At 47.7% G+C, this 14,920-nt stretch overlaps 1 protein-coding gene across 1 annotated transcript; it reads left to right on the forward strand.

The window, feature by feature from the left end:
• Positions 1-314: 314 nt before the first annotated feature.
• On the forward strand, positions 315-14,554 carry UPK1B (uroplakin 1B). The gene is made up of 8 exons (XM_086935535.1): positions 315-390; positions 7,105-7,188; positions 7,484-7,684; positions 7,894-7,968; positions 9,016-9,138; positions 9,965-10,144; positions 13,495-13,578; positions 13,884-14,554. Exons 2-8 carry the CDS (start codon positions 7,123-7,125, stop codon positions 13,932-13,934), a joined length of 780 nt encoding a protein of 259 aa, XP_086791661.1. The 5' UTR covers positions 315-390; positions 7,105-7,122; the 3' UTR covers positions 13,935-14,554.
• The last annotated feature ends 366 nt before the right edge of the window (positions 14,555-14,920 follow it).

Consider the following 14,920-nt stretch of genomic DNA (forward strand, 5'->3'; position numbering starts at 1 on the left):
TCACTTACAGCACAGCCTAGAATGTATCCGACTCTGCATATGTGTATCACTTGGACAGTGGTTCGATTGGCCACTTACCTATCGGCTCAGAGACTCACCTGACTTTGGTGTCTGCCTCCAACCCGCACAGAGGAATGCCGCCATTGGGAGACACATTCCTGCATAACGAAGGCACAGTGAGGGCCAGTCGCCGTGACCCCACCCCGAAAACACAAGGGGAACTGGTTCAGCCAGGTATTGCGTCACGTGACACTCTCCCGCCAATCCCAGCGCGCCGTCGGCAGTGGCCGGGGCAGCTTTAAAGAGTTTGCACAGGGCCTGTTGAGCAGGTGCGCGTGTCTCAGTCCAGGGCGAGCTGCTGGTGGAGGAGAGGCGTCTGGAGAGCAGCAGGTGAGCCGGGGCGGGCGACTGGAGCGGTTTGGGGGTCGCCTCTATGGCACAGTTGTATTCTTGCGACTAGCTGAGCTGCAGTTTATACATTTCGGCGTGTAGCTTTGCTTAACTGTTTAATTAGTCTACTTTATTTAGCCTTTTTTATTAAAACCCTCCTTCTTGAGTCTTGTCAGACTCTAGCGTGTTCTATCAGTAGTGTTTCGGGTGCGGCTTGTTGTGCTGTGCCCCCTCTCCCTTGCTCAGGTTTTGAGGACCCAGTCCTTACTTTCATTTTAGTAAAGTTCGGCGATGTAACAGTTGGCCAATCCACCTTTTTGTACGAGTTCGCCCCCTGGGTCCCACAAGCACATGTTTGAAGCCTAGGCGTTATATTTTACGAAAATGTTTTAGTAGCGACATATTTAGTTCGATTGGGGGGTGACGTACGCCCGGCACATAGCGCCTGGGATGAGTTGTCCAAAGCACTAGAGGCCTTGTTCGATGTTAAAGACGGACGAACCCCCCTCTCCCCGAGGGGGGCTTCCTTTTGGAAGCCCATACCTGGCGTCTTGCGCTGGGGTGTGCTTCTTGGATTTTACGGCTGTTCTGCGGGTTGTCGTGACGTACATGGGTTGGGCGTCCGTAGCTATGGGCGATTAACGCCTGGTTACTTTTTCGATGCGCTATAAACTAAAGAACTAGCTGGATTGGTGTATTTTTACGTCTTCTAATTGCACATCTCGGGCTGGCCGTGGCTTGTAGTTTACACTCACGCTTGCCCGCACACCTGCACTGTGGCGCTGGGTGTGGTGCGTGTCCGGGCAAAGGGAGGGGATCCCTGCGGGCCCCTCCCGAGGCTGATCTGGGGGTACTAGTATCGAATTCTAGGTTTCCAGGCGGATTGTGCTTCCCAAAAATAAATATTCGTGTTAGGCGCTGATGTTGCATTACCGCGTGCACGCACACGGGTTTGAACGTAAAGTGCAACTCAAAAGAACGTGGTGTGCGTGTCTGTTCCTTCTTCTCCGCAACAAGTAGTATTTAACTGAATTGAGGCGCCGGATTATGTGAACCTGACCTACGTGGAGGGTCACTTGCCGCCCCCCACCCTCTGTCTGCAAGTGAATGTCGGGCAAATGAGATTGGTAGCTGCCAATAGTGGTGGGGCGGCACCTGAACTAGGGTCACGTAGGAACCGATGAATTTTTATGCCATTTGCGTATTTTTTTGGTCTGGGGATGGGGTTTACGGAGATAACAGTCTGGGAGAAATAAAAAACGCATTCTAACACAATTTCAGACATGTTGCTAATAACAACGTGTGGCAAGTTTATGAAAGGTGCGTAATCTGTAGATGCAACGGCCCATCGCGCGCTTGAAAAATCTTCCTCCTGTCGGCTCGTGGGGTAGCAGGACACCGCCAGTTTCGGCATGCAACCGGCCCCGTTCCCTCTTCTACTAATGGTACCTACGGCCCTGGTCGTAATACCCACCTTTCTGTCGCATTGTGGTAGGACCCACCCCCGAGAACCAGTAAGGGGCGCTAAAGAGGATAATTGCATCCACACTTGCATTCTGGGACTGGGAGGCCAAATTTATGCATGACCCGGCTTCCTGCGGCATTTATAGGCCGAGGCAAGCCACCCATGACCGATGCGGAAGCCCTGGTGGGCCTGGCATGAGGACACGGCCAGGGCTGGTGCCACACGCCAGGGGCCTTTGTGACGAACCTCGCAGGGTTGGTGGGCATGTCGCGGTGGCTTGCCGTCTGCCAGTGTCCTGGCTGGGCTGCCAGCGGGCTCCTTAAAGTCATGCCCACTTTTGGCTGTTTCTGGGTGCAGGAAGTTTGGGTGTGGCTGGAGCGATGTTACAGGATTCTGCGCGGTAATAAAAACGTGGCCAAAGCCTAGGCCTTATCTCAGCAGGTGTACACCAAAAACATCAGAACTCGCTATTTTATTTTCTTTCGAACGATATCTATTTAGTCAAAGGAAAGCTAATCAATTCACATACTGGATTCGAGAATTATTTAATAGAAGCAATTTGAGTCCACAAGTTCAACTCGTTCAGACATGCAGTCTGTTGAATTCTTTATTGGCAATGTACAGAATATTCACACCAGCGTAGCCAACGAGTTTAGTCTTTCCCGAGACTCCTTCTGGCCTCTTCTTCCAGAGAAACGTTTCTCAAACAATCTGTTCGCAGCCCAGACATGTTTATGCAGCATTTCCTGTCTCTCATGGGTAACGTCGTAGCCTATTTCTCAGCAGGTGTTGTAAATATGGGCTGTAGCCTAGTGCGAGGTATGTTTGTAGAGTGGGTTCTGATCTGACTGCACTAAACCTAAAGTCGCCATCCAGCTCAGCGCACAGTGTGTCCTGGGGCGCCTGTTAGGCGCTGCGGGTGGAAACTGCTGTAGGGTGCCGAGTGGCTGCAGCAACCTGTACTTGGCGGACTCTTGTTACACTCCCTGGGTGGGGTGTCTGTATGCATTATTTTATTTTTTATTTATTTTTTTTTTTTTTTTGCTGTATCAGCTCTGTGTACGGTCCAGCAAGTGTAGAGAGAACTTTTTCCGTTTCTACCCAGTTGAAGGCTACAGGGGAGTGCTCGCCCACGCCCTGGGCTCTGTCATGGTCCCTGGGCTGGCATTCCCTCATTGCTAGGAATGTAGCTCTGGTGTTGCGGCATTCCTTGGTGACGTTCATAGATTCCATTGGCTTGCAGTCGCATGTTTGTTCCTTCCCCTGTGATGGAATTTGATTATTGCTGTTCTTACTATGCGAGTTCTGCCGTGGGGGTGCAGCGGAGGAAGTCACCTTGCGTAAGGGGGGGGGGGGCGCAGGAGTATTTGTAACTAAGAAAAGGGAGCGGAGATACCGGTGGCGGCGCTTGCCTGAGCGGTTTCAACAAGGGTTGGTTATTTTTGTTGTAGTTGCATCTGTCACCTAGTGTTCCTGGTATGAATCGCCTTGCAGATGAAATGTGCTGGGCACTGGCATTGCCACCTACTCAGCTGTCCCAAACGTAGGTGTCCTTGTCTGAGCAATGCATCTGTGACGCTGCACCGGAGGTTCGGGTCTTGCTGTGGCAGCCGCACCTGGGCTGCTTTGTTTCGCACGAGCGTATTTTTGGCTACATGGCGACCCTTTTGGCAATCTTCTCCCACATCCTGTGAGCAGCCAGACGCTGATTGGCTGCCATTCCGCGTCTTTGGACCTGGTGCAGGTTTTAGGGGTACACTTCTCTAGTATCCCATCAACGCCGGTTCGAGCCGTGAATGCAGCTTCTGCCCTAACCTGGCTCGCACCCGCCTAGAAGACTGCTTCAGCTTCCTGGCCACCACCTTCTACAAGATGGTCGTTTTTTTTTGGGGTCTAAACTGACTTGTGTTTTAATCCAGTTTATGAATGTATATCAAACTGATCGTATAGCGGAATGAAGGCGACAATTAAGTATGTAAAGAGAGCTCTGGTGTTCAGACCAAAGTGACGTCAAATCATACCGGTAAACACGAGTTGTACCAATGTCGTTTTTAGGAAATGTCAGGATAAAAAGTCCCACTGCAATGGACGGGGGTTTCTTTTGTGCAGCGTATGTTTCACGGGTCTGCTATCTGAGATGGCCTGCACGAGAGCAACTTCAGCACCACCTCGTCAATATTTATATTTCACCACTGCTGGGTGGAACTCTGAGGAACATTGTCAACAACACCTTATAGAGAAGTCACCGAAGAAACAACTTGAGCAGGAGTATCACTGCCTTAGACTAAACTGCTTCCTATTACTGCTGGCCCAGTCCCTACAATCTTTTGTTAGTGTGGCTTGGACGGGACTTAAACATGGTGGGCTGTCAGGGCAATCAGACAACTTAAATTGGTTGCTAGGACATTTGCTATGTATGCAAATCTGGCATTCCTGCCCCACAACTGACCAGTTGAGTAGAAGAGGGAACCACAAGGTCAACTCAAGACCAGGCTGTGCATTGGGACCCAGCCTATGGGCAAGTAGTGGCTATAACCAGTCATTTCTTTCTCTAATCCGGACCGGATTAAAGGCATCAAGCCCAGAATTCGGAGACGGGTGTAAGGGTTGGGTAAACACCTTGGTGGCATAGGGGCGTGAATATGGTGCACGGCCAAGGGGGTGACTGGGGTGTTGAGTACCCAAGGGAAGGTGTCGCACACCTGGAGGTGTCCTGGTTCTGAACTAGTTGGGTCTCTGTAGGGTGAAATGTAAGTACATGATTGGGCTCCTTTTCATTCATGGGTAATGATGGGCGTCCTTTAGTAATCCACTCCACCATCTCCTGAGCACAAAGGGTGGGGTTCTATTAGGTGGGGTCTTTACAGTAAAGATGTGGTAAAATCATCTTCCAAGTTTACCTGGTCGGTTCTCTGCAGCATTATCACGGAGAAGGGATTTGTGGCCTGTATCTGACCAGTTACTGCTGGCTCCTTCCTCCTTTAATTCTTGTCTGGCTGTGTTTACTGTAGAATTTGCAGTCTTCAAAGACCCCGCAGAGGAGCTGAATCCAGGGAGGAGTGAACCTGGATGCTCTTAAACGCTCCAGTTCTTATGAGCAGGTCTACCTCATCTGTAATTCTACTAGTTTCTTGTGCCAAGTACCAGAAACCTAAAAGGGTGTTCCTGGGGCTATGCTTTCTCTGTTCCAGGCTACGTGGGTGACAGTGGCTCTTCCAGGTGAGACATGACCTCAACCAGAACCTGCTCAAGATTGTATCACTTGCTCCTCGTGGACTGGTGACGCTTGTGAGCTGGTGCAGAGCATTTCTAGGTCCACTACATATGGCGATGATTGGATCCAATAGGGCAGGCCAATGCGCCACTAAACACTGGCCAGAGGTCTGCTCCTCATTCATGATGGGGTGGGGGGTTTGTCTCCTGTGGACTCATCTGGGAGTGTTTCTTGGTGGGTCGTCAGACAAGACCACTGCAGTGTACTCCAGTCACTCAAACATAGTGTTGGGTGTGGGAGACTGGCGGCTTTAAGTTTCTAGAGGAGTGCTTTTTTCCCTTTTTTTCCCCCTCCCCCTCATTGGAGTGCCAGATGTGTCTGTCATTAGAACCTCCATCACTACAGCTACAGAGTATTGATTTATCTGTAAATCCACAGGTGACTATTAGCCTGATTTGTATATAGAGGCCCCACCAAAGGGGGTTCCAGTGCTGAGGCAAACCTCTTGATCTGAGTGCATTGTGGAGTTAGATGTGATTGGTCCGTGGTCCCAAGCTTACCTGTATTTTGGCAAGCAGCATTTGAAGCTGTTACTGGATTGCATGGGGGGGGGGGGGGGTTGAGACCACGCCCATCTCAAACTACCAAGTTAGTCTTATGGAAAATAATTATTGGCTTTATCCTGAGGAAGGTGGAAAATATACTGTCAACCCACCACCGAAACATGTCTACTAATTGCCATACAATCTACCTACACTGTACATTTACCCAGGGCTTTAAGTGGGATGAAAAAACAGGGCGTGGCCGAGGTCATTAAGGGCGTAGGTTAAACGCATAAGCTAGATATCTGCTTTGCCTAGTGTGCCTCCCGACTTGTATTTTGTTTGTCATTGCATCCGATATAAGATGCAACAAGTAACATTCATACCTACCACACGTCGGAACTATTGGCGTTTTCAATGGTTATTAGTTGCATGCGATAAATAAACTGCAAATATGGCTTGTTGTACATAATATTGAGAGCTTCCACTTAAAGCCCTGCTGACGCAACAACGAAGTTGCTGCTCCTGCGTTTGAAAAAGAGAAGGGAAATCCAGAGAGAAAATGACTCTTTAAAGGATTTCCCCTTCCCCATCAACGCTCACCTGGCATGACGTCATGTCGTAATTTATCCACTAGTGTGAAGTGAGCGCACGCGCACATCGATGTGCCTGCTGTCACTGCAGCATGGAAAAAACGGACCGCCTGGGCCAGGCCACAAAACAGAGCCCCCTTTAAAAAACTGCCAGTGCTCAGCACCGATGAGACCCGGCCCACTTAAAAGCCCTGCATTTACCTAAGATTGAACTGTATTAATGTCCCATGGTGTACATAGTCACGAAGACATAGTTTGATCGTAGGCTGTAGCTTATCTATCTTTAAATATTTGTGGATTCATTTTTGGTATGTAATGCGATTACAGAAGTATTTCTCTAGACCTTTTGGTAATTGCTTTCTTTTGCACACTTTAATGTGTATTTGAAAGTGTGACTAGGGGAAATAACTAGTATTTTGTCTGTACCTAGATGTCGTAAATTATACTTCACCCCCATTTTTCTTAAAACTTCTCTAAATCCGTCTTCTGGAGAATGGGTGGGTCTGCTCGGCTCTCGCCGTGAAGTAGACTAAGTAAGCAAAGTGTGCAGAGAAGCTGTACATGTCTGGCGGCAAAATGTACATTATTTTCTGTTGGAATTCCAGTTTTCGTCTAGGCCGAGGAAGTGCGGTGCATGTAAACAAAGGCCTAGCAATCCCCTGGGGTTTGCAGGACTCAGAACTTGGCATTTTATTTCATGTGACTGGCCTGGCACTGTTTCATTCTTTGTATCTGACGCGGGCGCTGTAATCTTCCATTCCTCTGTGTGTAGGTAGTTTGGGGGTGCTTCTTAGATCTGCGAACGTTTACCATTGGGGATTGGGCCTCCCCTCCCGTTCCCTCCCCGCAAACAGCGGTTGTACCGTTTATGGTCTTAACTTGCTGTATCTTGTTTTGCAGTATTAGCGGTGCTTGAAGATGGCGAAAGACAGCGGCGTGCAAGTGTTCCAAGGCATTCTCATCTTTGGAAATGTGATCATTGCGGTAAGTCCAACTTTGGTTTCTGATGCTTCAGAGGCCTTTTTTGCGCACATGCTGTGCTTGATTGGTGCAAAGAACCTTTATTTGGTGTTCTGTCCCTTGTATTGTAATGCTACAGTTGCTTGGCAGTTTAAGTGCTAGAAGCAGTGATGGACTCCTCATCGCTGAGGTCCATGACACCAAAGCCTCTTGATCACTTGTGGTCTGCAGAGGTCCCTGACCTTTAATGCTGGAGGCTTTCAGTGTGTCCTCTTGTCTTTTTTTGCACTAATGCCTGTTGGTTTCTTGTGGTTTGCAGATGGCTGGGATGGCGCTGACCGCAGAGTGCATATTCTTTGTGTCGGACCAGAGCCAACTTTACCCCCTTCTTGAAGCTACAGATAATGACGACATCTTCGGCGCAGCCTGGATCGGACTCTTTGTTGGCATCTGCCTCTTTGTCTTGTCCATAGTGGGCATAATGGGAGTTATGAAGTCTAACCGTAGGATGCTGTTGGTGGTAAGGCACATTTTACTCTTGCATGCATTTCTCCTGCGGTTCAGTGTGAATGTTCACCTGCTCTTGGGGCAGGGGTGGTGGCAGGGGACATTGTTTTTCTTCTTTCTGATAGACATACTACTTCTGCGAGTGGGCAATAGCCGCCTGATGTAATGGTTGGCTGGCTGAAAAAAGAAGGTATTAAGTGATTGTCTGTCCTTTCTTTTCAGTATCTGATTCTCATGTTCATCGTCTACTGTTTCGAAGTGGCCTCTTCCATTACTGCTGCAACACAACGTGACTTTGTGAGTATGATCTTGGGAGGGTGGGTGGGTGTATGGCATGTTAGGGTGCAGCCAGTTGTGGTACGTTAAAAAAATAAAGCTGTGAGCTGAGTGGACCGATGCAGACTGGTTCTGTTTTCTTGGATCATCCGAGTGCATGTCTATCTCGACAACCCTGAGCAAGTGTTGGCCCTGCGTTAACTACCAACACTTCCTACTGAAGAGCTAATGCAGTCATTAGCTTGTGGCATATACTAGCCATCTCCTGGGTTTGTTTACCTGTTTTAACTCTACACCTCTTATTGACTTCGTGCATCCGAGTATAGGCACTCAATTTGCCTATGTAGTGCACGGCTGCTTCTCAATAGTGTATATAATACATAAGGGGGTCCAAATCTTTCAGTTTGTTTGGCTACGGCACCAGCTTTTGTTAAAAAGTGTGCACTTCGTGTGTGCATTGTTTATTTTTGCACCTTAGTCCACATGCGAGCTCCCTTGCAAGACCTTTCGTTTACTATATGGGGCGTGCTTTCATTGACTGACATCATCCCTTTTTAGCTTGCCTTCATGTTGGTCAGCAGATAACATCCCCACTTACCCTTGTGTGTGGCCTTCCCCTGGAGCATTGTCTCTGTACTATTGTCATTGCTCTGCTCACGCTTTTTGGGAGGTAGAAGAACTCTACACTTGCTCGTTCCTGTGGTGTTTGGTGGTTCTGCTTATTCCCCACCCACTGTAAGTGATGACTTTGACAATGCTCTTTAGCCATGCTTTCAAGCAAAGTCAGTAGCGCCCAAATCGGGGAGACCTTTGGCTTAGATAATGCTTGTTGATCCTGGGGGGGGGGGGGGGTCATACACCACTCTGAGAATTCGGGGGCAGGGATGGAGTGTATTCAGTGTTCTAGAAGCCAGGGAATGATTGATTCGATGGCATGACTGCCTGGTGTTCCTCCATTTTACAGGTTGATTCAGAGATATGGGAATGTGGGGAAATTGGCATACAGATGGTGCCTTGAAGTAAGACCAGCCCATTTCTGACCCCTGACATGCTTCCTCCTTCTTGCAGTTCACTCAGAACCTCTTCCTGAAGCAGATGTTGGAGATGTACCAGAATCCCAACCCAATCAACAATGACCAGGCCATTAAATCAGATGGCGTCACAAGGACTTGGAATCGTCTTATGCTATTTGTGAGTACTTGGCCATCTCTGGCCTTTCTTCTCATCCTGTTGGGCACCAGTCTAGCTAATCTCTGCAGGTCCTGGGCTGCAAACCTCTTCATTTGATTGGGGAGATGGTGAGCTGTTGGGATGTGGTGGCTTGTCTGAGACACCCTGCAGCCTGTTTAGATTAAACTCCCAAATGCTGCCATGTCCTGTTGCAATATTGGATGCCCCTTGATGATCCATAAACCTATCAATAGATGTTGCAATACAAAGGGGTTTCAGCACTCTATACAATATTATTCATGTTTCAGATCACAGTCCACAAAGAGTATCCAAGTCCAGGGTATGGATTTCTTGTTGCAGTGTTCATTTTATTTTTCATAAAGTGAAAACTGCAACAAGAAATCCGTACCCTGGACGTGGATACTCTTTATTTATCTGCTATATTTTGTGGACGGTGATAATGAAACATCAATAATATTGTATAGAGTAATGAAACCCCTTTGTATTGCCAAGTGTGTAGGACTTCTTCCTATTTTGTGGGGAGGATATTGGGGGGGGGGGGGGGCAAAGTACTCCTGGTTTCGTGCACCACTAGCTACTCAGTGACACTATTTATGTTTGGTGTGGATCTGCCCTCAGTTTTGTTCTTCCTATTAATAGATGAGCAGCTTCATGAGGGTAGCACAAGAAATGTATGGGGGGGATTACTTGTAGTAAAAATACTTTGTTCTATCTGCCAAAGAGGAGGGTGGTAGATTGCTCATGGGCTTTGTGGCCCATTTACAGAGGTCTGTTTCGGGGAGGCTGCTGTGCAACTTGTTTCTACATGGATGTTTGTTTCCCACAGAATCAGTGCTGTGGTGTGAACGGCCCTTCGGACTGGCAGATGTACTCGTCTGCTTTTAGGACGGTGAACAGTGATGCGGACTTCCCTTGGCCAAGACAGTGTTGCGTGATGAATGCTTTGCAACAGCCATCGGATTTGAATGGCTGCAAGCTGGGGATTCCAAGTCTTTACAACAGTATGGTACGTTTTACTACTCCCGCAGTCCCACACCACACCCATATTGGCATGGTTGTACAGGGTAGAGTTTGAAGTGCCATGGAAGTGCTATGGTGGAGTAACTTGATCAAGTTTCTAACTTATTTGTAAAGTATACCACTGTAATAGCACTCAACAACATTGTAATTTTAAATCCTCTTTGCAGTGTTAAGATGCTTTGTAGAAGCTGTTAAATGAATGTTTCAATGCATTGTTTACACTACCCTGGCTTCTGTGGTCTAGCTACTTTCAGAATGGATGCATCCAGTAGTATGTAGGCCAAGAAGTGCATCAAACAGCTGTTGCCAACGTGCCATATGCTTTGCTTCCTCTCCTGGGGTTTGTGTTGCTCTGAAAAGTGGTGACTGGTGTGGATTATAAAATGTTCATCTCTGAACATGTATTTGGGGCACCCAATCATCTCATGATGGGAGCCCTCTACATGTGTTCACCTTGGAGGAAAGGCGGTGGAGAGTCACTTGGAAGGGTTTTTCTGGAAAGTGCTAAGACTTTTTATCCTCAAAGCCCAGGGTTGGTGGGTGCATGGCGAGGTAATTCTATTAATACACACAAGTGCACCTGGTGTTATGATAGGAAGTGAGCTTGATGCTGGTACGCTGGCATAAGATATGCCCTATCAAAAACTATAAGTAGGTGTGTGCTGTAATGAAATTGTTTCTGCCAGGACTCCAAAGAACTAAGCACCCCATCACTGGGGCTACTCCTGGATGTACCTAGTGGCTTGAAGGTGGATACCACGGACTCCTCGGAGAACAATGGTGGACCTGCTACTTATTCGGGACACTACTTTGGCCATTCTGATCCTTTAACATTTTTTTTGCATTGTTTGTGCACATTTAACAGGACTAATCAAAGGTCCTGATGAATACCCTGGAACCCCTTTTTGGGCCCACTAATGGGCATTAACATGTTGACCACTGAGGGGGTGCGGGGGGTATATTTGTTGAAAATAAGCCCAGTCCCCTTTTTAACTCTACCCATTTGGACCTTCAGAATCAAAGATTCAGGCCCCCTGGAGGTAGTTTTAACAAACCCCACATAATATAATTTCACATGCACTCTGTCCCTCACGGACTCTATTTTCAGCACCTATCAAAATATCTCTGCTCCTCCCATTTTGGGAGTTGTAGCCCACACCACAGACCTTGCAGTCGGGGTGTGAGAAGGGGACGCATGAAGCATGTCACCCATAGTTGAGGTTTCTCGCCCTTAAGATTCCTTCCACTGAGACAATTTCGTTACATTACACACCTTATCATTTTTGATAGGAATTTCTTTAGTCGGTGTACTAGCCTCTAGCCCTCTTGGTATCGTAACACACTGTGTCTTTGAGTGTGAATTAATGTAATGGTGGGATTAGTACATAGCTGGTTCGACTGATCCTTTAATTCCCTAGTGCCGGCCAGCCATGAAAGATACTCAAGGGCACTCGTGAACCGGATTACCGTATCAGTGTTTATCCCTGGTAAACGCCGCCAGCTGCCCTTCTTTCCCCTGCATTGGGTGCCCTGTAGCACTGGATCGGTCGAACACATTTACAACTTGTCTCGACATTCTGCAGCCCCTCTGCTTCCTCCGGTGCTGCTATGCCCATGCAGTAATGGTCTCCTGGTGAGCCTGGGTGGCAGATGCAAGGGACACATCTCCTGAAGATCCTAGGGCTGAGTGCTGCTGCTCCCCTGCACTTCCTGACGGGACAGTGCTGAGACGGTCTCTGGAACCCCAGGTGTACATGGGTGGTGGAGCACCTCGTTGCTCCCCTCTGCAGGTCCCGATGCCGAAGACTGTGCTCACCGGGTTGCTGGTCAGCAATTCACCGTGCCAGAGAAAGCGTTGCAGCTGGACGTAACCTTCCGCCTCCAGGTACTCTTGGGTGGCTGGCTCAGTGCAGGTGTGTTTGTGACCGGTGACCTATTTCATCACAAATATCCTCTAGCGGGAGTTGCTGCGGACGAATCCAATCGGGAAAGCACCTGACTTGATGCAAACTACTTCCAGGGGAATGGGGAAAACTGTGGTGCCCAACGGCCCGGTGAGTGATATCGGCGAGAATCAGGCAAAGATGCGGCCGCCATTTTCCCCCCTCTATGCTGCACACAGTGGAGAGAGGTGCAGGCCACCCAGGAAGGCATTGGAATGGCTATCTGGGTGCTGCGGCAGGCACAAATAAAGGTGTGAATTGCCAGGGCAATGGATGTATTCCATGATCTGATTAAAACTGGAATCGGCGCTGCCTGACTTCAAAAGGGTGCCTGTGACTGACATAATGCCTCTAACTCCGGACCCTCTCACCATCCAGTCCCTCTACAGTAGCAGCGGGAGGCGTCTCCTATTCTCCGGGCGATCCATTTGAGACTTCAGCAGCCCATAGCCCTTTCACACTACAGAAAACATTCCAGCTTTGAGAACCGTGGAAAGATGCAGATGTCCACATGAGACTGGGGACCGGCCAAATGGAACACCAGGGGCAGAATCTCTTGCCTGACCCCATGTTGGCCCCCATGAGATCAATCTGACTAAACTGCCTGACTATAACATGGCAGCTTATCCTCATTCCCTTTCCTATCCTGCCACCCTCGTCTTCTACACTCGCCTGTCTTTGGACTCAATGAACTTCAGTCACTTCCTGGTCTTCACACTAATCTGGCTGAGCACAAATCACCTAGCCGATTCCTGGTGGAGCTGCTCCGACAGCTATAGGGGAGATTGGCTCTGGCACACCGCTATGGCCATCACCTACCCAGCCGGACTTCGGACATTTGCCTCATCAGTTTCTCAGCTGCGGTCTCCTTCCTGTGGTCTCCCAACTCTCCTTGGTGTTTTTTGTGTCTTGATTTTCTTGTTCACTAGTAACTGATCTTCACTCTAATCTGGCTGAGCACGAATCACATGTCTGGTTCCCGGTGGAGCTGCACCGACAGCTATAGGTGAGATTGGCTCTGGCACACTGCTATGGCCGTCGCCTATTGAGCCGGACTTCAGACGTTTGTCTTGTTAGTTTCTCTGCTGCTGTCTCCGACCTGTGGTCGCAAAGCTCTCCTTGGTCTTTTGTTGGGTCTGGATTTTCTTTCTCACTAGTAACTACTGTCTTGACTACGTGATCATGCTGTACCTGATGTGAAAGATTTGTAACTTGTAACACGCTGTTTCCTTATGTAAAGCGCTCTGATACCTCCGGGTCTAGCCAGCGCTATATAAAACTCAAAAATAAGTGTTTCGCCTATGCACAAAGACCTATCTTAGAACCATTACAACTTCCATTTGTGTCCGTTTCTTTTGGTTACCATTCTTAAACTAGATTGTCTCTTTCGCAGGGATGTTACGATCAAATCGCTGGTCCTCTGATGCGCCATGCCTGGGGTGTTGCCTGGTTTGGATTTGCTATTCTGTGCTGGACAGTAAGTACTCTGGCCTCATTTTCTCAAAGTGAAAGCATGATTGTATGGTGTAGTAAAAATTTCTAACTGCTGAACAGACTATCCTGTTAGTGGGGTGAGCTAGCCTCCCAACATACATATTAAATTCAAACTACTGCTGTAACTTGATAACTTGGGGGTTAGTAGTGGAGACTACTGTTTCAAACCGTAAGCGATCATGCACAAATATGGAGAACTGAATAGTTGCTAAGGTAGTCTTTGCACTACCATGTCCATAATTTCCTACACGAGTTTGCTCCTAACATTTGTTAATCTTGTTCTTTCAGTTCTGGGTACTTCTTGGAAGCATGTTCTACTGGAGCAGGATTGAATACTAGAAGCTTTGGACCAGTTTCTTTTTTCTCAAAGACTATTAAGACTGCCTTTTTGTCTTGGATGCCTTAACCAATATGGAGGACATGCCCTAACCAATATGGAGGAGAATGGCGGTTCACACCAGTGAAATATTGGTCCTTGGGACACTTCTGGGAAGGAAAGCTACCCTTGCGAGTACCTCTTCAGGATGCATAGCTAATGTCTTCTACCCAGTCTTTGTATAGCATGCCCCATCCTGTGACTTGTATGAAGGAGCGCTTGTATGTAACGCAGTTGTTTTGTAAGTAACCCACATATAGTTTAGTTATGCAATCCTGAAATGAGGTACATCTGATCAGACTGTTGCTCTCACCAAAGATTGTATAGTATTAGAGATTTTAGAACTCCACAAATCTCCTGTGAAGCACAGATTGCAGCCAGATTGTAGCTATGTTTCTTTGGAGAACTCTATTTTTCATATTAAAACACCTTGGTGGTAGTGGCACATGACACTACCTGTATAATATCTGCATGATTGTTTTAACGCGTGTGTATTGACTCACTGGTTGATTCACGCAGTCACTTGGTAAACTTTTTATATATATTTTTAATTGTGCATTAAAGTATATTGTTTAACATGGAAGGAGTCTACCTAATGTTGAGTGTTGCTTCAATGATTCTCTAAATACAGTACTGTCGTGGGGTAACACCGGATCTACCCACTGTCCCTACACCATTTTGTCTATTGTCTTAGCTTGGCCTGTATGTCCTAAGAGCAGTGGTATAAGCTAGTGGAAGGTAGGGCCTGTTGTGAACAGCGGTGCAACTAAATCCTCCCCATGGAAGGCCTATGTCTTACTTTTAGCTTGAGGGATTTTCTCAGTCAAAATTTGAAACCTTATGTTTGGGAATAGCAGTGGTTGGAAGATGAGAATGTTTTGATATCATGTATTTAACTTTTTGGGGTTGAGATTCACGCTCTTAATTTTAGAGCGTGAACCAAGCCTCC

Source organism: Lissotriton vulgaris, chromosome 8 (assembly GCF_964263255.1).
Source record: "Lissotriton vulgaris chromosome 8, aLisVul1.2, whole genome shotgun sequence".
Taxonomy (NCBI): domain Eukaryota; kingdom Metazoa; phylum Chordata; class Amphibia; order Caudata; family Salamandridae; genus Lissotriton; species Lissotriton vulgaris.

Coding starts and splice junctions, on each gene's coding strand:
- UPK1B (XM_086935535.1), top strand. CDS start 7,123: ATGGCGAAAGACAGCGGCGTGCAAGTGTTCCAAGGCATTCTCATCTTT. Junction 7,969..9,015: donor CTGCAACACAACGTGACTTT/GTGAGTATGATC, acceptor TCCTTCTTGCAG/TTCACTCAGAACCTCTTCCT. Junction 10,145..13,494: donor CAAGTCTTTACAACAGTATG/GTACGTTTTACT, acceptor TCTCTTTCGCAG/GGATGTTACGATCAAATCGC.